The sequence below is a fragment of the Phyllobates terribilis genome, unplaced genomic scaffold (assembly GCF_046119375.1).
Source record: "Phyllobates terribilis strain yellow unplaced genomic scaffold, ASM4611937v1 Scaffold_4__5_contigs__length_816908805, whole genome shotgun sequence".
NCBI classification, from domain to species: domain Eukaryota; kingdom Metazoa; phylum Chordata; class Amphibia; order Anura; family Dendrobatidae; genus Phyllobates; species Phyllobates terribilis.
This window is the reverse complement of record NW_027362764.1, coordinates 427879738-427906695: the sequence shown is the minus strand read 5'-3', so window position 1 is coordinate 427906695 and position 26958 is coordinate 427879738. Positions and strand designations below refer to the sequence as shown.

At 38.5% G+C, this 26958-nt stretch overlaps 1 protein-coding gene across 2 annotated transcripts in view; it reads left to right on the top strand.

The window, feature by feature from the left end:
- Positions 1-26958, top strand: part of CDH18 (cadherin 18) — a 1254587-nt gene that overhangs the window by 779083 nt on the left and 448546 nt on the right. For both annotated transcript variants that reach the window (XM_073678632.1, XM_073678633.1), the window contains exon 5: positions 1224-1391. In XM_073678632.1, the coding sequence (XP_073534733.1) occupies positions 1224-1391 (168 nt within the window). The remainder of the gene's footprint in view (positions 1-1223; positions 1392-26958) is intronic.

The following is a 26958-nucleotide window of genomic DNA, read 5'->3' as shown; positions in this document are numbered from 1 at the left end:
TATTTCTTTTTTATGACCAATTGTCCACTCACTTCATTGGATCTATAGGAGCATATCCATAGCACACATTCACAACCACTGCTCCCATGCAGAGAGATATGATCACTCATGTACATTATAAATACATTCACACAGGAGTCCAGGCCCCAGCATTCAGACCCCAGCAATCACATATTGATTATCTACCTGTTGATATATAACATTTTTTATGGGACAACCCAATTTAGCTGAGAGTAGAGGTTAAAGGTGAAATTAAACGTACGAGGAGTTTGCAGAGTAATTATAAAATATGCATTTTTTATAAGCAAGTTTTTAATACAATTTATTTTTAGAAATCGTTTGACACAAAATCAATAAAAATCATAGTCATCTATGTTAAAAACATATGTTGTTCAACTACCACAATGGGTTGATACAAACAAAAGGCTATGATGACTACATTTTTTTTGGCATACAAAATAGACATGTTTTCACACAAAAAAGTATACCGCTGGTCAAGTTAAAGAAAACTGCAATATACTGTATTTAAATTTATTACATATTTTATACTGGAAAACTTAGTAAGCTAGAAAGGAGACGCAGAAATGTGAAAAAAGGAGGCAATCAGCAAATAACCCCATAAATCATGACAATTTAGAATCCTAAAGATCTAAGTAACTGACAGGATATTGAGAATAATAGGAGATCCATATGTCAAAATTAAAATCAGACATATAATAATAATAATAATAATAATAATAATAATAATAATAATAATAATAACAACTATACAACTATAATATAGAAAATTTGGATTTTGAAAAATATATGTCATAGTACTAACTAGTGTTAATTCTCTTACAATAATTACCACAAATAAGTACATTTTAATGCCTATATTAAGTTTTTTGTCCAGATGAGCAAGCTAGTGGCTTTTCACTAGTCACTATTCCATATTTTAGCTGCCATTATCTTGAACAGGAAAAATATGAATCCAAAGAAGGAAATTTGTCGACTAGAAAATCAATGAATTTTCATGTTTTGATCTTCTTGATTCTTAAGTTAAATTCTAAATGTGTTTTCCCTTTGATCACTTTTTGATTAGGCTCTTACTTTTCTTAATTTGCATTATTCTTTTATGTTTTAAACTGTGCCACTATGTACCTGCATTTTTATGCTTTATTCTTCCTTTGAGCCTAATTATATTTTGAAATGTGAGCATATTCATCTCTTTTATTTTCTAGGAGTTATTAGGACAGCACTCCCAAACATGGACAGAGAAGCTCGAGAACATTATTCTGTTGTTATTCAAGCAAAGGATATGGCGGGTCAAGTTGGAGGACTTTCTGGATCAACTACTATCAACGTTACACTTATTGATGTCAATGATAATCCACCAAGATTTCCTCAAAGTATGAAGGTCCTTTTTCTTTATTTTCTTCAAATTTATATGTCTGACATAGTTCCATTGCAGAAGTTTATTTGTTGATTAGGTCTATAAAATAATATATATTTTTCTAAGTTAACAGATTTTTTTTCCAAGGTTTCCAGTTTCTTATTATAAGTTAAAAAATATCTAGCTTTTCTGACATGTCTATTGTAGTGAATCCTTGTATGCCCTATGAAATTACAATTCTAGAGCATTACTCGTAACTTTGTGCTGTTCCCTTCCCATATTTTCTCCTATCAGAAGATAATAAATACATTGACAAATGAATGTCAAGTGCACATGTCCTTATACTGTCAGCACTGATTTAACTGTGTATGGACTTAGCCCCAAAAGATAACACATAATTTTTAATCTATTCATTCAAGATGAGAGAAACCTTTGAAATTTGACAGCTTCACCAAAGGTTTCCAAAAATGAATCATTGCTAATCAAATTATCAAACTTATATTATCAGTGAATCATTTTGCCTCTAATTTCAAACACTGCAAAACCTCCATTTACCCTTAACAAAAATGTATAACATTCTGAGGTCTCCTAAGACTACATCCAACCCATCTTACACCCTTTAACACATAAACATCCTATATAATGTCAAAGAGACCTCAACATATATGGCTATGGAGAAAACAGATAGTTCTGACACAATCTGGAATATTTCTTCATTGTTTATTTGGCTTGTTCTCTCTATTCCTTTATCTAAACTATTGCCTGGGATAACTTCTCACTATCCAGATTAACCTGAAAATTGTGCTGCATTCCCTACCTTTACTTGTATACAGGCTATGACAATCTCTCTCAATTGGCAGTGCTATGTGATGTGATTGATGCAAGATTTTATAAGGGAGATTGCCTAGCTCCAAGGTCATGTGTGTCTTCTTTAGCTGATGCAATCTTTTGCATTGTGTAAAATGGTGGAGGGCATGTTTGGTGATTTGCACTAAGCGGATAGAACATTATTCTTATTTGCTAGGTCCTGTGCTGTGAAATCCCAAAAGTTTGAAACAAATTTGATTTGCATTAATATGATTTGTTCACCTCTACTATTCCTATATTTCCAGTAGAAACAGAAAAGGGAACACCCGGAAATTTAATAAAAGATACTTACCCCAGAGCTGAGTCAAAGGCATGTCGCAAAGCCTGCCAAACTCTAATCTACATTCTGAAACAGCTGTCTATTATAGGTCTTGGCTTGGCTATTATACTTACACATAATGCAATGCTCTTTGAAGGTTTAGGTGTTGATGTCAGAGATGCTGTATTCAATAGGTGGCAATTGCAAAATAGTTTCTTACTGCCAAAAATAATACAGAATTTTAGTATTGCTTCAATCAAAGAGATGCATGTAGAGTGAAATTAACATTTCATGCATGCCACACAAGGGATGACTAATCCACCAATCTGTCAAACCCATTTTAAAACTGTATTAAAAGTGAATAAATAATGTTTAACCCAAAATTATACAACTCATTGTACATACAAGTCCTTATATGACTTTCAGAATGTAGTTATACCCAAAGTAAGTTACATACATAACAGGTTAATGCTACAGATGAGTGAATTGACCAGCTGCAAATCAAATCAAATTGGGTCAAATTTCCTAAAATTGAACAAATTTGGGATTCAATTTTCAAGGATCAGAATAAAAAATGCTGGCATCATTTTACACAATGCTAAAAACTGTACAGCCAGAAAGTGATCTTAGGACATCATATGTCATAGTCTAAAGAAGCCAAAGTCAGCTATCACTTTGTATTGTTTAGAATAGTCAAGGCAATCACAATGTTATCAAAGTGACTATAAAAGATGAGGACAGGAAAAGCAGTGGACATTTTAGGATTTTACAGCCTTGAGTTATGAGGTCAGAGTGCACAGCTCTTTACATATAAGGATCGAAGACATAAATAATATTGTACTGTAGAACTTCTGTGCTGTAGCACATTGAAAATTGCATTGGTAGTCTCGGTCTGGGAATAATCATTCAATAATTAAAGAAAAGTAATAGGGCCGTGATGTGACCGCAAAGTACAGTACAGACCAAAAGTTTGGACACACCTTCTCATTTAAAGATTTTTCTGTATTTTCATGACTATGAAACTTGTACATTCACACTGAAGGCATCAAAACTATGAATTAACACATGTGGAATTATATACTTAACAAAAAAGTGTGAAACAACTTAAAATATGTCTTATATTCTAGGTTCTTCAAAGTAGCCACCTTTTGCTTTGATGACTGCTTTGCACACTCTTGGCATTCTCTTGATGAGCTTCAAGAGGTAGTCACCGGAAATGGTTTTCACTTCACAGGTGTGCCCTGTCAGGTTTAATAAGTGGGATTTCTTGCCTTATACATGGGCTTGGGACCATCAGTTGTGTTGTGCAGAAGTCTGGTGGATACACAGCTGATAGTCATACTGAATAGACTGTTAGAATTTGTATTATGGCAAGAAAAAAATCAGCTAAGTAAAGAAAAGCGAGTGGCCATCATTACTTTAAGAAATGAAGGTCAGTCAGTCCGAAAAATTGGGAAAACTTTAAAATTGTCCCCAAGTGCAGTTGCAAAAACCATTAAGCGCTGCAAAGAAACTGGCTCACATGAGGACCGCCCCAGGAAAGGAAGACCAAGAGTCACCTCTGCTTCTGAGTATAAGTTTATCTGAGTCACCAGCCTCAGAAATCTCAGGTTAACAGCAGCTCAGATTTGAGACCAGGTCAATGCCACACAGAGTTCTAGCAGCAGACATATGTCTTCAACAACTGTTAAGAGGAGACTTTGTGCAGCAGGCCTTCATGGTAAAATAGCTGCTAGGAAACCACTGCTAAGGACAGGCAACAAGCAGAAGAGACTTGTTTTGGCTAAAGAACACAAGGAATTGACATTAGACCAGTGGAAATCTGAGCTTTTGTCTGATGAGTCCAAATTTGAGATCTTTGGTTCCAACCACTGTGTCTTTGTGCGACGCAGAAAAGGTGAACGGATGAACTCTACATGCCTGGTTCCCACCGTGAAGCATGGAGGAGGAGGTGTGATAGTGTGGGTGTGCTTTGCTGGTGACACTGTTGGGGATTTATTCAAAATTGAAGGCATACCGAACCAGCATGGCTACCACAGCATCTTGCAGCGGCATGCTATTCCATCCGGTTTGCATTTAGTTGGACCATCATTTATTTTTCAACAGGACAATGACCCCAAACACACCTCCAGGCTGTATAAGGGCTATTTGACCAAGAAGGAGAGTGATGGGGTGCTACGCCACATGACCTGGCCTCCACAGTCTCCAGACCTGAACCCAATAGAGATGGTTTGGGGTGAGCTGGACCGCAGAGTGAAGGCAAAGGGGCCAACAAGTGCTAAGCATCTCTGGGAACTCCTTCAAGATTGTTGGAAGACCATTTCCGTTGACTACCTCTTGAAGCTCATTAAGAGAATGCCAAGAGTGTGCAAAGCAGTCATCAAAGCAAAAGGTGGCTACTTTGAAAAACCTAGAATATAAGACATATTTTCAGTTGTTTCACACTTTTTTTGTTAAGTATATAATTTCACATGTGTTAATTCATAGTTTTGATGCCTTCAGTGTGAATGTACAATTTTCATAGTCAAGAAAACACAGAAAAATCTTTAAATGAGAAGGTGTGTCCAAACTTTTGGTCTGTACTGTATGTCTGTGATCTGACCTAGCTTTTATTGTCCTTTCACTTTTGTAAAGCCATCCCATCAGTGGTGATGTTTACTTGTTTTTTTTTTTTTTAATTACCTGTTTTATTGTCCAATTTGTCATCTTTACACTCCAGTAGAACCTTAATGCCCCCTATTAGGGGTAGCGATTCTAAAACTCTATATAAATCCTTTAATGAGCCTTGCCACATGACTTGGGCTAAAATGACTATCCTGAAACTTCATTTGCACATATGTGTTTCTGGGAGTTTAACCCGCATCATAGGTGGCACTAAAATTCTAGTTCTCTTCTTGTCTGAAGAAGATATTTGTATATTCAAATTCCCAGAGGAGCATTTCATGGCCTATAAGTGTGCTTATGCTGACTTGTCACTATTTCTTAAACCAGCTGTTAGAATTCTGTCACTTAGCCAAATTTTGCTTTGCACTGATGAGGGGAAAATACCCAGAAACATGTTTCTGCAAATCGAGGGTTTGATTTGTTTTTTTAATCTAAGTAGAGATGAGTTAATATATTTGAGTGGAATTTACTTCTAGTCAAACATTACATAAATCAGCATTACACTCATATTTATCCTGCAAAAATAACTCACCAGAATACAAGAGTGAATGGAGGATGAACAGCAACTTGCACATGTTCTTCTCTGCCCTGTGTCTACCGTAGACCCTGAACATCCATGTTACATGCAGCAGGATCTGGAGGAGGAGGAATAGAAGGAGCAGCAGCAGGTGATGTAAAGGGGATAATTGAGTTGGCATAAGCAGTGGACGATGCTGACATTCACAGAGAAAATGGCAAAAACAATGCTGTCAATGACAACTATCCTTCATAGAGGGGTGATTTAAGTGAACCAACAGAGTCACTGGAACTTCAGGTTACTAAAGCAAGCTGTATGCTGTAATGTTTTTGTGATGACTGGAGTATTGTTATCATCAAGCAAAGCAATTACTATTGGATAGACATGCAATTACACCTTTGCTACAAAAGAAAAATGGGGGCCTTTTTCTGACTTCCATGTCCAAAGGGAGTCTAAATTTGAATATTACCAGGATAAATGGCGTTACCTGCTCTATGAAACTTTCGCTTTGCGGGTGCCTGCCAACGACACAACTGGCTAGGAGACCACTGTGTATTCCCTTAAGACCAAATACTTCTTTGTCTGTGCAATTTCTAAGCCTATACCAAGTAACTGCTACACTGGCATCTACAGTATAGTTGACATGATGGACCAGATGTTTTATCTGTTATCTGCAATTGGGACAACATGATACACTTCAGCAATTAGAGATGAACTGGCTGAACAGCTCGGTTCAATCATAACTAAACTGTGTCCTATCTCAAGCAGATACCCTGAGGCCCGATCCAAAGGATTTCTGAGTTATCAGATTTGATCAGTGGCAAAAAAAAATGGCTCAGTTTGCTCTGTTTGTATTGTCATTTCTAACCTCCCGTGTACAGTCTGAGAGGAGTATCTATGTGGCCAATAGATTTGTCACACCCAAGTAGACATGGTTATTACTGGCCAGTGTGGAAAACTTTGCATTTGTCAAAATAAATCAGGCATGTATCTGTGCCAACTTTCATTATTCTATAGCTGGTGCCAATGATTAGATCAGCCATACCATCTGCCTGCCTAATTGTCTGTTATCTGCCTTCCATACAGTTCTACTGCAATCAGAGCCAATGGCACATGTTCATCCAGGCATCTACTCACTTTCCATCATGGTATTAGCTGCTTGGGATCCGGTTGCTGGCTTTACACAGTCAAACATCTCCTTCACTGCTTCATCCTTTTTTTCGATGGTGCATATTCTGTTGCTGTCACTGCTACTGCACAAACGCATCAGCTAGGCATTTTCTTGCAGCCCACTGTATTTTATAGTGATATACTGGGCTACATCTTCTGGGGCTGTCATTGGAGGTGACACAATGTCAGACATCTCCTTCCCTGCCTTGTCATATTTTTACACCATGTGGCTCCTGATGCTGCCAGTGCCGGCCATGCCAACTATGTTTTATAGTGCTGCTACTGCTGAGTCTGCAGCTGCTGGCTCTACACTGCCATCTCTTTGCCTGACCTTTCATAATTCTATACCATGCAGCTTTTTAAAGTGCCTCTGCTGCTGTACACCTACACTCATCTCCTGCACATGTCCAACATGTTGTATAGCTAAATTGTACTAGTGCTGGGAAGCACAAATGACACAGCTCAAAAATAGGGCTAATTTTTTCATGGATTGCTGAAAAGTCATTGCTTCTTCACTTTGAAAACATCTTGCTTGCTACTGCTCCTTAAAAGGCCTACTTTTTGGACAGCTTGATGAAAAACCTTAGTAATTGTTTAAATATATTGAGATAAGTAAACCTGTGGTGGATCCCAAAACTTGGATCATTTTTTCACTCATAGTTGAGAAGCCATTACTATCATTACTATTTCACTTTTAAAACAGCACACCTGTTTTGGCTCACTAAAAGGGTTAATTTTCAGACAGTTTCTGAAAAATCTATCACTTCTTGAAATAGCAAAGAAACAAGCTTTCCAAAACAGGGATATTTTTTCCCCACCCCATGTGAAAAGGTATTGTCTTCTTCTGTTTACATTGCCTGTGTATAAACACCAGAAAGGCAGAAATCTGCCCCCCAAATAAGGACAATTTGTGAACAATTTTTACAATTGTTCACAAATTGTCCTTTTTTTTGTTAAATAGGCTATTTGTTGACACTGGTAACCGTGAGTTTTCATTTAACCAGATATGTTGAGGTCACCTGGACATTACTAAGGCTATGTTTGCCTTAAAGAGCTCATTAGTGGTTCAATAAAGTCCTGTAAAACCTTGTGTTGTTAAATGTGTATTTTCTGGGCAATTGCAGGCTTTGCATTATTGAGATTTGCCAATTTGTAGGAGAATTCAGGAGATCTGGTTAATTTAAATTTTAACAGATCCACTCATTTGTAATTAATAAATAAATAACAGAAAATTTAACAGCTACAGGATTCAAGGAAAAATCTTCAACAGATTTATTCCCCATCACATGTGCACAATGTTTCAATTCAACTATAAGGCATTCTCATTTTGAATTTTTAGAGGGGTAGTACAATATTTTATATTTATAGTTATTGAATTGCCAAAAGAAGAAACTTTAGTTTTTTTTACAAATATGGAATATAGAAACTTTGTTATAGATGTCACTTTCTGTTTGAAATTACTGTATAACAGATTTTGAGATGTCATTTGTGCGTTTTCAACAACAGAAATACTGTATCCTCAGATGTGTTTTATCACAGTTTGGTGACACTACTCAGTTGATACATTTTGACACTTTTATTTTTGTCTCAGTCCTTTACAAAATGAGGTGGTGCAAAAAGTGGTGTAGAATCTGTGAAACCTAAACAGATATATTTAGTCTATTATTTTATTGCTCTAGGTTAAATGCAAAGTATAAATTGTTTCTTGAACTTTAAGCTACATGCATGCAATTACAATTAAGTATTATTTGCACTTATGGCCCTTAATAATTAGCAACATATGCCTATTAAAGGCCTAGGGATTGTTTTCCTAATTATAAACTAATTATATGCTCTAAACTTCTAAAGATATTTTGGCAGCAATATAGTCAAATGGATCTATAACTCTCGAAAGACTGCTTTGTTGCAGCTTCCTACTTCAGAAAAACATGCATTAAAATGAGGTACAAACTAAAGTGTCAATTAATGAAAATATTGAAGATATGTAGTGTTATCAATTCATTTGTGAGTGTCTACATAGTTTAAGTGATAATATAGTTGATTTCATTCAATTATCAGTAGATACTGTAGAGACTCACAGATGTAGCGCCTGCCAATTTGACAGCTGGTATGTTACATTTTAAGCATAGCACTGGAAAGACCAACCCTATATAAGTAGCATGGATGTTGCTATTTGAATTTCCATAGTGTGCCACAGTATTCAAGTTGGTGACTGCTTTGTCTTTATGCACATGACAATGTTAGAACTTAATACAAGTTCTGAGTTGTATGAAGTCACAATTTATCACCCCAAGTAATATAATCTTTTAGTCCAATTGTCCATTAGTCCAATTTCCCATTAGTTTAGACTTCTGAATGTGTATGATAACTTATATTAAAAAAAATGGCATTCTGTATCAAAAGTTATATTACTGAGTTTTTTCTAATGTCTCTAATAAGATACCTCCGTAATATATTGTCATAGTTTACTAACGATACATAGAGTTCTTATGTTTCTGTAGGATAGAGCTGCAGTTACTGATCCCTGCACATTTCTCTTTTATATTCATAAGCATCATACCTTAAAGGGAACCTGTCACTCAAGTAATACCGCCTATACTAGTGGCAGCGGGAAAAAGAACCAAGTTCCATGATTGCAGCCAGTCTATGAAATGCTCCATAATTTAAAGACCTGGCCAGGTACCATAGGGAGAGATGTTTCTAGTCTGGAACAACCCTAATTTGGCTTCTTCCCTTTAAAAAGAAATGAGTAGAGAAAATTGTACATCCTAATCCTTGAATAAAAACATCCAAATGTTATTCCATTTTGATTACAAAATCCACATATTGTAGTATTGTATATACTCCATAGAAAACAGACGTGTTTCTAGTGTGGAGCCACCCTTTGTCATAGTGAATTGACTATGACTAAGGGCAGCTACATGCCAGAAATGCATCTGGATTGCAGCCTATACTACTAGATTAGGTGGGCTGCTCAGTATTATTTTAGTGCACCCCACAGAGACAGGCACCCCATGTTTCCCCCAACTATACTGAATGACTGCTTGCACCCATGAAAAGATGAAAAAATGTGCAACAAAAATGGAAAAGATGTAGCAGATGCATGCAGTATTGGTTGATATTTTGGCTAAAATATGAAAGCTTAAAACCCATTTCAAGGGTTCTCATTGTCTTAAGAGTCCCTACTCTATAATTTACAGTAATTCACTGAAAAGAATTTAAAATTTAAGAACATCACAGAGAAAAGGCAGTCATATTTACAAACACCAAGTCACAATAGTTATGCACTATAAAATACTGCAGGCTCAAATGATAAAGGCTGAGTCAACATTGGTGCAAAATACTGATGAAGCAACCACCTACTATTCATGGAAGAGGGGTTGTGCTGAGGATCTGGCCACTTATGGCAATAAAATGCAAATAAATTATAGAAAAATCATACAGTGTGATTTGCTGTTTTTTCTTTTTAGATTCTGTCTCTCACAGTTGAAGTGTACCTACGATAAATATTACAGACCTCTCTATTCTTTGTAGGTGGGAAAGTTTGCAAAATCGGCAGTGTACCAAATACTTTCCCCACTGCATGTCCTCCCATTTTCTTATAAATTGTAAGCTTGCGAGCAGAGCCCTCCCTCCTCCTATAACTGTTGAATTATGTGTTAAATGTTATTGTCATTATTGTCTGTGCATGTCCCCACTTAATTGCAAAATGCTGCAGAACACGTTAATGCTATACATATCATTGCTGTTATTATTATTATTATTTCCTGTTTGATAAGATCCCCATCCACTTTAGTTGATTAGAACATCTGTCTCTATGTACACACATGGGCCATGCCAATCACCTGTATCGATTGTTGGAGAAGCAATGTGGGGAGAATGTTTTTTAAATTTGCATTCTCTGAAACAATTATTAATTTAAGTGAAAAACATAACTGGCTGAAATTGTGCAGCCAGGCTCTGATTCTTACTTTCTGTGGTTTGGGCAACATGAATTAAGCAACAGTTTCCTTCTAACTTCAAAATAACTTCAAAAGAAATAACCCATACAAACTTTCCTTCTGAAAGGAGCTTTTCAACTGTGTCAACAAATCAAATTACAGGGTCAGTATATAAAATCAGATGGTTAGCTAAATTAAAAAAAAGAATGTGTTGCCGAATGTGTGATTCCCCATTTGTGAGCAGCATAAATTAGGGATAGAGACCTTCATTTCAATGGTGTAATTCTAAGTTAGGCTTTTGCTCTATTTGGATAAAACATTTTTTTATCTGCCACAGCACCACTCTTCTCAATGATGAGCTCCTGCGGTGTTTTCCTTAATAATCATGAGCTCTGGCTGTCCCCTTACATCAGTGATTGGCATATTTTTGCCTTTGTACCATCTAGGCAGAAAGCAGGTAATCAGTGTTATAAGTGAAGCTAGGCAGAACGCACTAATGAGAAGACTAGCAGATGAAACAGAAATATTATCAAAATTAAAGCAACGAGCCCATTAAGTAACATAGCTCTGGAATCAGGGTAATTCAGATCTCTTTTCCTATTTTATACTTTACTCAGATTAATAATCATAAATCTGGGGACAGATTGCTTTAAAAAGAAAGGTAAGCAAGAACTCTTCTGTGTACAGTAAAGACCAAAAGTTTGGACACACCTTCTCATTTAAAGTTTTTCTGTATTTTCATGACTATGAAAATTGTACATTAACACTGAAGGCATCAAAACTATGAATTAACACATGTGGAATTATATACTTAACAAAAAAGTGTGAAACAACTGAAAATATGTCTTATATTCTAGGTTCTTCAAAGTAGCCACCTTTTGCTTTGATGACTCCTTTGCACACTCTTGGTATTCTCTTGATGAGCTTCAAGAGGTAGTCACCGGAAATGGTCTTCCAACAATCGTGAAGGAGTTCCCGGAGATGCTTAGCACTTTTTGGACCTTTTGCCTTCACTCTGCGGTCCAGCTCACCCCAAACCATCTCGATTGGGTTCAGGTCTGGTGACTGTGGAGGCCAGGTCATCTGGCGTAGCACCCCATCACTCTCCTTCTTGGTCAAATAGCCCTTACACAGTCTGGAGGTGTGTTTGGGGTCATTGTCCTGTTGAAAAATAAATGATGGTCCAACTAAATGCAAACCGGATGGAATAGCAAGCCACTGAAAGATGCTGTGGTAGCCATGCTGGTTCAGTATGCCTTCAATTTTGAATAAATCCCCAACAGTGTCACCAGCAAAGCACCCCCACACCATCACACCTCCTCCTCCATGCTTCACGGTGGGAACCAGGCAAGTAGAGTCCATCCGTACAGCTTTTCTGCGTCGCACAAAGACACGGTGGTTGGAACCAAAGATCTCAAATTTGGACTCATCAGACCAAAGCACAGATTTCCACTGGTCTAATGTCCATTCCTTGTGCTTTTTAGCCCAAACTTGTCTCTTCTGCTTGTTGCCTGTCCTTAGCAGCGGTTTCCTAGCAGCTATTTTACCATGAAGGCCTGCTGCACAAAGTCTCCTCTTAACAGTTGTTGAAGAGATGTGTCTGCTGCTAGAACTCTGTGTGGCATTGTCCTGGTCTCAAATCTGAGCTGCTGTTAACCTGCGATTTGTGAGGCTGGTGACTCGGATAAACTTATCCTCGGAAGCAGAGGTGACACTTGGTCTTCCTTTCCTGGGGCGGTCCTCATATGAGCCAGTTTCTTTGTAGCGTTTGATGGTTTTGGCAACTGCACTTGGGGACACTTTCAAAGTTTGTCCAATTTTTCGGACAGACTGACCTTCATTTCTTAAAGTAATGATGGCCACACATTTTTTTTACTTAGCTGCTTTTTTCTTGCCATAATACAAATTCTAACAGTCTATTCAGTAGGACTATCAGCTATGTATCCACCTGACTTCTGCACAACACAACTGATGGTCCCAACCCCATTTATAAGGCAAGAATCCCACTTATTAAACCTGATAGGGCACACCTGTGAAGTGAAAACCATTTCCGGTGACTACTTCTTGAAGCTCATCAAGAGAATGCAAAGAGTATACAAAACAGCCATCGAAGCAAAAGGTAGCTACTTTGAAGAACCTAGAATACAAGACATATTTTCAGTTGTTTCACACTTTTTTGTTAAGTATATAATTCCACATGTGTTAATTCAAGGTTTTGAAGCCTTCAGTTTGAATGTACAATTTTCATAGTCATGAAAATACATAAAAAATATTTAAATGAGAGGGTGTGTCCAAACATTTGGTCTGTACTGTATATGCAAACTCTGAATTGGAAATCTGTCAAAAGAGGCACATAGCTAGTGGGCCACTGCCATAAACTATAAAATGAGCCCCAGCTTTTTACAGTCGTCAGACTCATTTTTTAGCCAGCGTACCTTTAAGTCTTCTACATACTGATATAATGGTACTGTGTGTGCACGTGCATGCTCACACACAACGCCACCGGGGCCCAAATAGGGCTGTTATTGTATGACACTGGCCAGTACCAGTGTCAAGATGTTTTTCTGTAGATGGTGTTTGCACTCTACTCTCCTGTTACCAGTCAACAAATGAAATTGGCTGGATGCGCTGAAGCCCTTCATCGTGCCCCCATCTCAGGGATCTAGTTGAGTTCCAAGATGAAGTTAGCTGTTGTTAACCTGCGATTTCTGAGGCTGGTGACTCGCATAAACTTATCCTCAGGAGCAGAGGTGACTCTTGGTCTTCCTTTCCTGGGGCGGTCCTCCTGTGAGACAGTTTCTTTGTAGCGCTTGATGGTTTTTGCAACTGCACTTGGGGACACTTTCAAAGTTTTCCCAATTTTTCGCACTGACTGACCTTCATTTCTTAAAGTAATGATGGCCACTCATTTTTCTTTACTTATCTGCTTTTTTCTTGCCATAATACAAATTCTAACAGTCTATTCAGTAGGACTATCAGCTGTGTATCCACCAGACTTCTGCACAACACAACTGATGGTCCCAACCCCATTTATAAGACAAGAAATCCCAATTATTAAACCTGACAGGGCACACCTGTGAAGTGAAAACTATTTCCGGTGACTACCTCTTGAAGCTCATCAAGAGAATGCCAAAAGTATGCAAAGCAGTCATCAAAGCAAAAGGTGTCTCCTTTGTGATGTATATAGCAATTACAGTGTCTCCTCTGTAATGTATATACAGAGGTGGCAATGTCTCCTTTATGATGCATATACAGCAGAGTCCGTCTCCCATATCATTTTTATATAGCAGGCACAGTGTCTCATATATGATGTCCTTCATATGCAGCAGTCTTAGCGTCTCCTATTTGAGGTATATAGCAGTCTCAGTGTTTCCTATATGATGCATGTACAGCAGTTGCAATGTCTCCTATGTGATGTTTATATAAGAGTCTCAGTCTCCTATATAATGTATATATGCCATTCCCAGTGTCTCCTACGTGATAATTATTCAGCAGTCACAATGTCACCCATGCAATGTAAATGCAGAAGTTACAATGTTTCCTATATGATGTATGTACAGCATTCACAGTCTTCTATTTCTATATAATGTGTATAAACAAGTCCCAATGTCTCTTGCTGAATGTGATGTATACAGCAGTCGCAGTGTCTTCTATGTAATGTATATGCAGCAGTTGCAATGTCTCATATATGATGTATAGAAAGCAGTCATTGTGTTTCCTAGGCGATATACAGTACAGACAAAAAGTTTGGACACACCTTCTCATTTAAAGTTTTTCTGTGTTTTCATGAGTATGAAAATTGTACATTCACACTGAAGGCATCAAAACTATGAATTAACATGTGGAATTATATACTTAACAAAAAAGTGTGAAACAACTGAAAATATGTCTTATATTCTAGGTTCTTCAAAGTAGCCACCTTTCGCTTTAATGACTGCTTTGCACACTCTTGGCATTCTCTTGATGAGCTTCAAGAGGTAGTCACCGGAAATGGTTTTGACTTCACAGGTGTGCCCTGTCAGGTTTAATAAGTGGGATTTCTTGCCTTAAAAATGGGGTTGGGACCATCAGTTGTGTTGTGCAGAAGTCAGGTGGATACACAGCTGATAGTCCTACTGAATAGACTGTTAGAATTTGTATTATAGAAACTAAGTAAAGAAATATGAGTGGCCATCGTTACTTTCAGAAATGAAGGTCAGTCAGTCCGAAAAATTGGGCAAACTTTGAAAGTCTCCCCAAGTGCAGTTGCAAAAACCATCAAGCGCTACAAAGAAACTGGCTCACATGAGGACCGCCCCAGGAAAGGAAGACCAAGAGTCACCTCTGCTTCTGAGGATAACTTTATCTGAGTCACCAGCCTCACAAATTGCAGGTTAACAGCAGCTCAGATTAGAGACCAGGTCAATGCCACACAGAGTTCTAGCAGCAGACTCATCTCTACAACAATTGTTAAGAGGAGACTTTGTGCAGCAGGCCTTCATGGTAAAATAGCTGCTAGGAAACCACTGCTAAGGACAGGCAACAAGCAGAAGAGACAAGTTTGGGCTAAAGAACACAAGGAATGGACATTAGACCAGTGGAAATCTGCGCTTTGGTCTGATGAGTCCAAATCTGAGATTTTTGGTTTCAACCACCGTGTCTTTGTGCGACACAGAAAAGGTGAACGGATGGACTCTACATGCCTGGTTCCCACCTTGAAGCATGGAGGAGGAGGTGTGATGGTGTTGGGGTTCTTTGCTGGTGATAATGTTGGGGATTTATTCAAAATTGAAGGCATACTGAACCAGCATGGCTACCACAGCATCTTGCAGCAGCATGCTATTCCATCGGGTTTGCGTTTAGTTGGACCATCATTTATTTTTCAACAGGACAGTGACCCCAAACACACCTCCAGACTGTGTAAGGGCTATTTGACCAAGAAGGAGAGTTATAGGGTGCTACGCCAGATGACCTGGCCTCCACAGTCACCAGACCTGAACCCAATCGAGATGGTTTGGGGTGAGCTGGACGGAAGAGTAAAGGCAAAAGGCCAACAAGTGCTAAACATCTCTGCGAACTCCTTCAAGATTGTTGGAAGACCATTTCCGGTGATTACCTCTTGAAGCTCATCAAAAGAATGCCAAGAGTGTGCAAAGTTGTCATCAAAGCAAAAGGTGGCTACTTTGAAAAACCTAGAATGTAAGACATATTTTCAGTTGTTTCACACTTTTTTGTTAAGTATATAATTCCACATGTGTTAATTCGTAGTTTTGATTCCTTCAGTGTGAATGTACAATTTTCTTAGTGATGAAAATACAGAAAAATCTTTAAATGAGATGTGTCCAAACTTTTGGTCTGTACTGTACATATACAGCAGTCTCAGTATTTTCTTTTTAATGTATTTAGAGTAGTCACAGTCTCCTCAGTGATATATACACTGCTCAAAAAAATAAAGAGAACACTTAAACAACAGAATATAGCTCCAAGTAAATCAAACTTCTGTGAAATCAAACTGTTCAGTTAGGAAGCAACACTGATTGACAATCAATTTCACATGCTGTTGTGCAAATGGAATAGACAATAGATGGAAATTATTGGCAATTATCAAGACATCCTTAATAAAGAAGTGGTTCTGCAGGTGGGGACCACAGACCACATCTCAGTACCAATGCTTTCTGGCTGATGTTTTGGTCACTTTTGAATGTTGGTTGTGCTTTTACACTCGTGGTAGCATGAGACGGACTCTACAACCAAAAGAAGTTGCTCAGGTAGTGCAGCTCATCCAGGATGGCACATCAATGTGAGCTGTTATAAGAAGGTTTGCTGTGTCTGTCAGCGTAGTGTCCAAAGGCTGGAGGCGCTACCAGGAGACAGGCCAGTACACCAGGAGACATCGAGGGGGCCGTAGGAGGGCAACAACCCAGCAGTAGGACCGCTTCCTCTGACCTTTTGCATGGAGGAACAGGAGGAGCACTGCCAGAGCCCTGCGAAATGACCTCCAGGAGGCCACAAATGTGCATGTGTGTGCACAAACGGTTAGGAACCAACTCCATGAGGGTGGTATGAGGGCCCGATGTCCAGTGATGAGGGTTGTGCTCACAGCCCAACACTCTGCAGGACGCTTTGCATTTACCACAGAATACCAGGATTGGCAAAGTTGCCACTGGCGCCCTGTGCTCTTCACAGATGAAAGCAGGTTCACACTGATCACATGTGACAGACATGACAGAGTCTGGGGACGCCATGGAGAGCGATCTGCTGCCTGCAAGATCCTTCAGCATGACCGGTTTGGCAGTGGGTCAGTAATGGTGTCAGGTGGCATTTCATTGGAGGGCCGCACAGCCCTCCATATGCTCGCCAGAGGTATCCTGACTGCCATTAGGTACCAAGATGAGATACTCAGACCCCTTGTGAGACCATATGCTTGTGCGGTTGGCCCTGGGTTCCTCCTAATGCAGGACAATGCCAGACCTCATGTGGCTGGAGTGTGTCAGCAGTTCCTGCAAGATGAAGTCATTGAAGCTATGGACCTGCTCACCCGTTCCCCAGACCTGAATCCGATTGAGCACATCTGGGACATCATGTCTCGCTCCATCCACCAACGTCACATTGCACCACAGACTGTCCAGGAGTTGGCGGATGCTTTAGTCCAGGTCTGGAAGGAGATCCCACAGGAGACCATCCGCAACCTCATCAGGAGCATGCCCAGGCGTTGTAGGGAGGTCATACAGGCACGTGGAGCCCACACACAATACTGAGCCTCATTTTTACTTCTTTTAAGCACATTACATCAAAGTTGGATCTGCCTGTAGTGTGTTTTTCCACTTAAATTTTGGGGATGACTCCAAATCCAGGCCTCCATTGGTTAATAAATTTGATTTCCATTGATGATTTTTGTGTGATTTTGTTGTCACCACATTCAACTTTGTACAGAACAAATTATTCAATGAGAATATTTCATTCATTCAGATCTAGGATGTGTTATTTGAGTGTTCCCTTTATTTTTTGAGCAGTGTATATATAAACAGCTTTTGCGGTGGCTCCTATTTGATGTACATACAGTACATCAACTTCAGTGTCTCCTCTGTGATGTGTGTGCATCAGTCTCAGTGTCTCCTATGGCTATGTGATGTATAAACAGCAGTCAAAGTGTTTTCTATATAATGTACTGTATATAAAGCAGTCGCAATGTCTCCTATATGATGTATGTACAGCTGTCTCATTGTCTCCTATGTGATGTATTTAGCAGTCTCAGTGACTCCTATGTGATGTATATACAGTGGTCACAACATCTATGTGATTTATATCACTTCACTGTTTAATCCAATTGGAGTAATAGTTAAGATAAAATGTACTATATATATTAGATATTTTTATTAATCTGATGAAAATATAAGAACATACAGTTTTAATTGATTAAAAATATTAATGACTACAGAAGATTCAAGGGCAAACTAATAGGAAGGGATCAGAAGTGGATATTTCAGATGGTGTGCTAATGTATCTATATCCAGTAATCTAATACGAACAAACAGACATCCTATAAAAATTATGTTGATGGTTAATTAGCACTACTTAGGCTTATAATTGATAATTCAGCCCACAAAATAATTATGAAGCCGAAATAAGCAGGCAAACCGATAATAGACTGGTTAGATGACTAAAATTTTGCCCTGAGAATTTACTAATGTATCGCCATATGAAGTCACTCGTCAACACTGTTATATATCTAACCACTGACCCTTCCTATTTTGATAACTGATATTTGCAATATTGCACATTTCCCTAAGATTCTGGTCCCAGTCGCAGTCTTCTGTATAACATACCTATTGCAGTCACAGTATCCTATATAATGTATATATAGCAGTCCTAGTGTTTCCTATGTGATGCATATAGCAGTCACAGTGTCTCCTATGTAGACCAGTTGCAGTTTCTAAAGGAGATGTGTATACAGCAGTCACAATCTCCTATGTATATACCGCAGTTGCAATGTACCCTATATGATATATGTTCAGCAGTCGCAGTGTCTCCTTTGTGATTCAAATAGCAGCCTCAGTGTCTACTATGTGATGTATATACAACAGTCACAATTTCTCCTATGTGATGTAGATATAGCAGCTGCAGTCTCCTATATAATATATAAACAGATGTCCTAGTGTCTCCTATGTGATGTATATATCATTTGCAGTTTATCTATGTAATATACATTACAGACCAAAAGTTTGGACACACCTTCTCATTTAAAGATTTTTCAGTATTTTCATGACTTTGAAAATTGTACATTCACACTGAAGGCATCAAAACTATGAAATAACACATGTGGAATTATATACTTAACAAAAAAGTGTGAAACAACTGAAAATATGTCTTATATTCTAGGTTCTTCAAAGTAGCCACCTTTTGCTTTGATGACTGCTTTGCACACTCTTGGCATTCTCTTGATGAGCTTCAAGAGGTAGTCACCGGAAATGGTTTTCACTTCACAAGTGTGCCCTGTCAGGTTTAATAAGTGGAATTTCTTGCCTTATAAATGGGGTTGGGACCATCAGTTGAGTTGTGCAGAAGTCAGGTGGATACACAGCTGATAGTCCTTCTGAATAGACTGTTAGAATTTGTATTATGGCAAGAAAAAAGCAGCTAAGTAAAGAAAAATGAGGGGCCATCATTACTTTAAGAAATGAAGGTCAGTCAGTCCGAAAAATTGGGCAAACTTTGAATGTGTCCCCAAGTGCAGCTGCAAAAACCATCAAGCGCTACAAGGAAACTGGCTCACAAGAGGACTGCCCCAGGAAAGGAAGACCAAGAGTCACCTCTGCTTCTGAGGATAAGTTTATCCGAGTCACCAGCCTCAGAAATCGCAGGTTAACAGCAGCTCAGATTAGAGACCAGGTCAATGCCACACAGAGTTCTAGCAGCAGACACATCTTTACAACAACTGTTAAGAGGAGACTTTGTGCAGCAGGCTTTCATGATAAAAAAGCTGCTAGGAAACCACTGCTAAGGACAGGCAACAAGCAGAAGAGACTTGTTTGGGCTAATAACACAAGGAATGGACAATAGACCAGTGGAAATCTGTGCTTTGGTCTGATGAGTCCAAATTTGAGATCTTTGGTTCCAACCACCGTGTCTTTGTGCGACGCAGAAAAGGTGAACGGATGGACTCTACATGCCTGCTTGCCACCGTGAAGCATGGAGGAGGAGGTTTGATTGTGTGGGGGTGGTTTGTTGGTGACACTGTTGGGGATTTATTCAAAATTGAAGGCATACTGAACCAGCATGGCTACCATAGCATCTTGCAGCGGCATGCTATTCCATCTGGTTTGAGTTTAGTTGGACCATCATTTATTTTTCAACAGAACAATGACCCCAAACACACCTCCAGGCTGTGTAAGCGCTATTTGACCAAGAAGGAGAGTGATAGGGTGCTACGCCAGATGACCTGGCCTCCACAGTCACCAGACCTGAAACCAATCAAGATGGTTTGGGGTGAGCTGGACCGCAGAGTGAAGGCAAAAGGGCCAACAAGTGCTAAGCATCTCTGGGAACTCCTTCAAGATTGTTGGAAGACCATTTCCGGTGACTACCGCTTGAAGCTCATCAAGAGAATGCCAAGAGTGTGCAAAGCAGTCATCAATGCAAAAGGTGGCTACTTTGAAGAACCTAGAATATAAGACATATTTTCAGTTGTTTCACACTTTTTTGTTAAGTATATAATTCCACATGTGTTAATTCATAGTTTTGATGCCTTCAGTGTGAATGTACAATTTTCAAAGTCATGAAAATACAGAAAAATCTTTAAATGAGAAGGTGTGTCCAAACTTTTGGTCTGTACTGTATATATGTACAGTATATATATATACTGTATATATACATCAGTTACAGTGTCTCCTGTATGATGTATATACATTTATAAATCAGCCTAAGTGTCTCCTATGGGTATGTGATGTATATGTTACAGTTACAGTCTTTCCTATGTAATGTATATTATACACCAGTCGTAGTGTCTCCTATGGGATGTATATACAGCAGTCGCAGTCTCCTATGTGATGTATATACAGCAATCTCTATGTATACCATGTGATGTATATACAGCTGTCTCGGTGTATCCTATGTGATGTATGCAGCATGATATAGTATATAGTATGGTGCTGTGTTGATACAGTCCTGATAAATCGTTATTGGCACCCATGAAGTTTAAGTACATAAAGTGGAATATCTCCTGAAAAAAAATGAATCAAGTGAAACAGTTTTTATTGTATAGACCACTCGTGTTAAGTACAAAAGAGAAAATGATAAACAGTAATTAAAAACAAAAAACAATGTGAGGGAAAAATAGAAAAAACTAAATCTGGCTGTGTCACTGGTATTTGCACCCTTTACATTAATTTAGTATGGAAACACATTTTGAATTGCCTGTAGTAAGTCACAATGAGATTCTCCTGTGATTAATTGTTGGTGCCCATTTAACATGAATTAGCCAATGAATGATGACTTCAGTGTTTTAAAAAGCCACATGATAGGCCATGTTTCTTTGTCACAATGGTGAAGACAAAGGAGCTGTCTGAGGAAATCTGATCTGTTATTATTAGCAAACATTCAACTTCCAAAAAGTATAAGGCCATCTCCAAAGACCTTGGTATCCCACTTTCAACAGTGCGCAATATTTTTAATAAGTTTGCCAAGAATGAAACCATTAAGAACTTCCCTGGACGTAGGGGAAAGAGGAAAATTGACAAGAAATGTCTTCGAAGGTTGGGGCAAATGGTGGAAAAAACACCACGTCAAATATCCTAAGACCTGAAGGCCAACCTGGAACAATCTGGGGTCATAGTTTCAACAAGTACCCTACGCCGTACACTAAATCAAGCAGTGCTTTATGGGCTAAGGTCAAGGAAGAAACCATAGCTGAAGAAAAGACCTAAAAAGGAATGGCTGATAATTCCATAAAGTACCTAGACAAACCACAATCCTTCTGGGAAAATGTTCTGTGGACAGATGAAACAAAAATAGAGCTTTTCGGCAATGCAAAGCAACAGTTTGTTTGCTGACGGCGCAATGAAGCTTATAAGGAAAAGAATACCTTACCGACAGTTAAACATGATGCTGTGGGGTTGCTTTACTGCATCTGGTAGTGGAGGCCTTGACTGTATCACAGGAATCATGAAATCAAAGAATTATCAACAGATTTTAGAGCAAAATTTCCTATCCAGTGTAAGAAAACTTGGTTTGAGTCGAAGATCATGGGTCCTCCAGCAAGACAATGATCCAAAGCACACATCCAAAAGTACACAGGAATGGTTGAAAAAGAAAAAATTGACTGTTTTAAAATGGCCAGCAATGAGTCCTGACCTCATTCCCTTGAAAATCTTTGGGGTGAGCTGAAATCTGACATTGTGAAAAAGAACCCACAAACATTAAAGAGCTTGAACAAACTGCAAAGGAAGAGTGGGAGAAAATTCCAGCAGAGAAGTGCAAGAAGCTTATAGATGGCTACAAGAATCGTTTGGAGGCTGTCAGGAATGCCAAAAGGTGTGCAACCAAGTATTAATTAGGAGTGCCTTTATTGCTGAACATGCTGTTTATTCTGTTTTTTTCTTTGTAATTGCAACATGAAATTTGAAAAACAATGTTTTATTGTTGTATTACTTTGGACCACTAATTAAAAAATCCTGAGGATATAGCTTTGGTACATTTCCATATATTTCTGAAGATATTAAACAGTCTATGAAAAAAATGAAGGGTTGCCAATAATGGCGAGCAGCACTGTTTAGAATTTGATATAGAGTTGAGTGTATATAGCATTTAGTGTAGAAATGTTTATATACTGTAGTATGGTGCTGTGTATATAGTATATAGTGTGTAAACCATACTATATACACTGGCATATCTATACATTATATAGCATATATTATATATACACAGTTCCACTTTATATTCTTTAGCACAGTAAATAGTGCTGAGCCATGTATGTAATGGATTGTAGCATATATTGTGGAGCTGTGTATGATGTGTATGCTTCTCCTGTCTTGTATACATAATGTAATTCACCCCTTAGTCTACATATGCATATATATATATATATATATATATATATATATATATATATATATATACAGTACAGACCAAAAGTTTGGACACACCTTCTCATTTAAAGATGTTTCTGCATTTTCATGACTATGAAAATTGTACATTCACACTGAAGGCATCAAAACTATGAATTAGCACATGTGAAATTATATACTTAACAAAAAAGTGTGAAACAACTGAAAATATGTCTTATATTCTAGGTTCTTCAAAGTAGCCACCTTTTGCTTTGATGACTGCTTTGCACACTCTTGGCATTCTCTTGATGAGCTTCAAGAGGTAGTCACCGGAAATGGTTTTCACTTCACAGGTGTGCCCTGTCAGGTTTAATAAGTGGGATTCTTGCTTTATAAATGGGGATGGGACCATCAGTTGTGTTGTGCAGAAGTCAGGTGGATACACAGCTGATAGTCCTACTGAATAGACTGTTAGAATTTGTATTATGGCACGAAAAAGCAGCTAAGTAATGAAAAATGAGTGGCCATCATTACTTTAAGAAATGAAGGTCAGTCAGTCCAAAAAATTGGGCAAACTTTGAAAGTGTCCCCAAGTGCAGTTGCAAAAAACATCAAGCGCTGCAAAGAAACTGGCTCACATGAGGACCGCCCCAGGAAAAGAAGACCAAGAGTCACCTCTGCTTCTGAGGATAAGTTTATCCGAGTCACCAGCCTCAGAAATTGCAGGTTAACAGCAGCTCAGATTAGAGACCAGGTCAATGCCACACAGAGTTCTAGCAGCAGACACATCTCTACAACAACTGTTAAGAGGAGACATTGTGCAGCAGGCCTTCATGGTAAAATAGCTGCTAGGAAACCACTGCTAAGGACAGGCAACAAGCAGAAGAGACAAGTTTGGGCTAAAGAACACAAGGAATGGACATTAGACCAGTGGAAGTCTATGCTTTGGTCTGATGAGTACAAATTTGAGATCTTTGGTTCCAACCACCGTGTCTTTGTGCGATGCAGAAAAGATGAACGGATGGACTCTACATGCCTGGTTCCCACCGTGAAGCATGGAGGAGGAGGTGTGATGGTGTGGGTATGCTTTGCTGGTGACACTGTTGGGGATTTATTCAAAATTGAAGGCATACTGAACCAGCATGGCTACCACAGCATCTTTCAGCGGCATGCTATTCCATCCGGTTTGCATTTAGTTGGACCATCATTTATTTTTCAACAGAAGAATGACCCCAAACACACCTCCAGACTGTGTAAGGGCTATTTGACCAAGAAGGAGAGTGATGGGGTGCTACTCCCCATGACCTGGCCTCCACAGTCACCAGACCTGAACCCAATCGAGATGGTTTGGGGTGAGCTGGACCGCAGAGTGAAGGCAAAAGGGCCAACAAGTGCTAAGCATCTCTGGGAACTCCTTCAAGATTGTTGGAAGACCATTTCCGGTGACTACCTCTTGAAGCTCATCAAGAGAATGCCAAGAGTGTGCAAAACATGAAAAAACCTCTAAAAAAATCTTTTATTCAATTTTTCTTAAAAAACACCAAAAACCCTTTTGATACACGAGTATGAAGCTCCATGGTTATGTTAAGAACCATCCAATATCCTTTAAGGACTCTTTAGCATTAAATCAAAAAAATTGAAGTAGATGACCACAAATGGGCCAGTAAAATCTTAGACATGATAAATATTCATATACAATATAGACTTAAAACTGCCCTATCTCAAAAAGCCTCAACTGATACTGCCTGTCATGGGGGTTGGCACCCTAATATACGAGTTTGGCGCCCCCATTCAACGGTGGCTGTCCCTCACTTTCCCTGCTATACCCTGATAACGTGAGTTAAACAGGTAATGAGTGACTGCCTGCTCTAATACAATTTTCATACTATACTAATCGATAAATAAAGAGAATGCAACATCATGGCAGACTTATCTCATATTCTGGAATTCACCCCATCGCGTTTCCCCTTCCTGTGGGTTCATCAGGAGGCCAAATGTACAGGACTCCAGAACGTCATGTAAACAGATGCAGCTCAATGGAGGATGTGGCAGGATAGTTAACTCTATTTCAATAGAGTTTTTGTACGATCAAGAATGTGCAAAGCAGTCATCAAAGCAAAAGGTGGCTACTTTGAAGAACCTAGAATATAAGACATATTTTCAGTTGTTTCACACTTTTTTGTTAAGTATATAATTCCACATGTGTTAATTCATAGTTTTGATGCCTTCAGTGTGAATGTACAGTTTTCAAAGTTATGAAAATACAGAAAAATGTTTAAATGAGAAGGTGTGTCCAAACTTTTTGTCTGTACTGTATATATATATATATATATATATATATATATATATATATGTGCAGTTGAAACAGAATATGCATATATATGCAGTTGAAACAGAAGTTTACATACACTATATAAAAAGACACATATGCATGCTTTTCTCATTATCTGACATGAAATCAGAATAAACCTTTCCCGCTTTATGTCAATTAGGATTACAATAATTTTTAATATTTCCAAATTCCAGAATAATGAGATAGAGAGAATGTTTTAGGGCATTTTTATTACTTACTGCAAAGGCAAAAGTTTACATACACTAAGATTACTATGCCTTTAAACAATTCTTGACTGCTCATATGATGATGTCATGTGTTTGGAAGCTTCTGATAGTTTTTTTGGCAACATCTGAGTTAATTAGAGACACATCTGTGGATGTATTTTAATGCACACCTGAAACATACTGCTTCTTTGTGTAGCACCATGGGAAGTCTAAAGAAATCAGCCCAGATCAGGAAGAGAATTGTGGACTTGCACAAGTCTGGCTCATCCTTTGATATAATTTCAAGATTTTGGAAGATGCCTCGTTCATCTGTATAAACAATTATATGTAAGTAAAACCAAGATCGGAATGTCCAGCCATCATAACACTCAGGAAGGAAATGGGTTCTGTGTCCCAGAGATGAACATGTTTAGGTCCAACATGTGCATATCAACCCAAGGACAAAAGCAAAAGACCTTGTGTAGATGATGGTGGAAGCTGATAAGATTGTGTCAATATCCACAGTGAAATGAGCACTGTATCAACATGGGCTGAAAGGCCACTCTGGCAGGAAGAAGCCAATACTCGAAAAGAAACATAAAAAAGCCAGATTAATGTTTGCAAATGTACACTTGAACAAAGACCTTAACTTTTGGAGACATGTCCTGTGGTCTGATGAAACTAAAATTTAACTTTTTTGGCATAATGACCATCGTTACATTTGGAGGAAAAAGGGAGAAGCCTGGAAGCATAAGAACACCATCCCAACTGTAAAACACCGTGGTGGCAGCATCATGTTGTGGGGTTATTTTGCTACAGGAGGGACTGGTGCACTTCATAAAATAGATGGCATCATGACAAAAGAAGATTATGTGGCAATACTGAAGCAACATCTCAAGACATCAGCCAGGAAGTTAAAGCTTTGGCAGAAATGGGTCTTCCAAAAGAACAATGACCCGAAGCATACTGCCAAAATGTTAACAATGTGGCTTGAGGATAACAAAGTCAATGTTTTGGAGTGGCCATCACAAAGCCCTGATCTCTATCCTATTGAAAAGGCTGAAAAGGCAGGTGCAAACAAGGCGACCTACAAACCTGGATCAGTTACATCAGTTTTGTCAGGAAGAATAGGCCCAAATTCCAACCAACTATTGTGAGAAGATTGTGGAAGGATATCCCAAACGTTTGACCAAAGTCATTCAGTTTAAGGGCAATGGTTCCAAATACTAATGAAATGTATGAAAACTTTTGACTTTGCAGTAAGCAATAAAAATGCCTTAAAACATTCTCTCTCTCTCTCTCTCTCATTATTCTGGCATTTGGCAAAAATTATGGTAATCCTAATTGACCTAAAACAGGAAAGGTTTATTCTGATTTCATGTCAGATACTGAGTATAACATGCATGTGCCTTTTTATTCAGTGTATTTAAACTTCTGGTTTCAACTGTATATATATGTGTAGAGAGAAAATAAGCAGCAGTCCGATTAACCCCTTTACCTCCGAGGGTGGTTTGCACGTTAATGACCAGGCCAATTTTTACAATTCTGACCACTGTCACTTTATGAGGTAATTACTCTGAAACGCTTCAACGAATCCTGCTGATTCT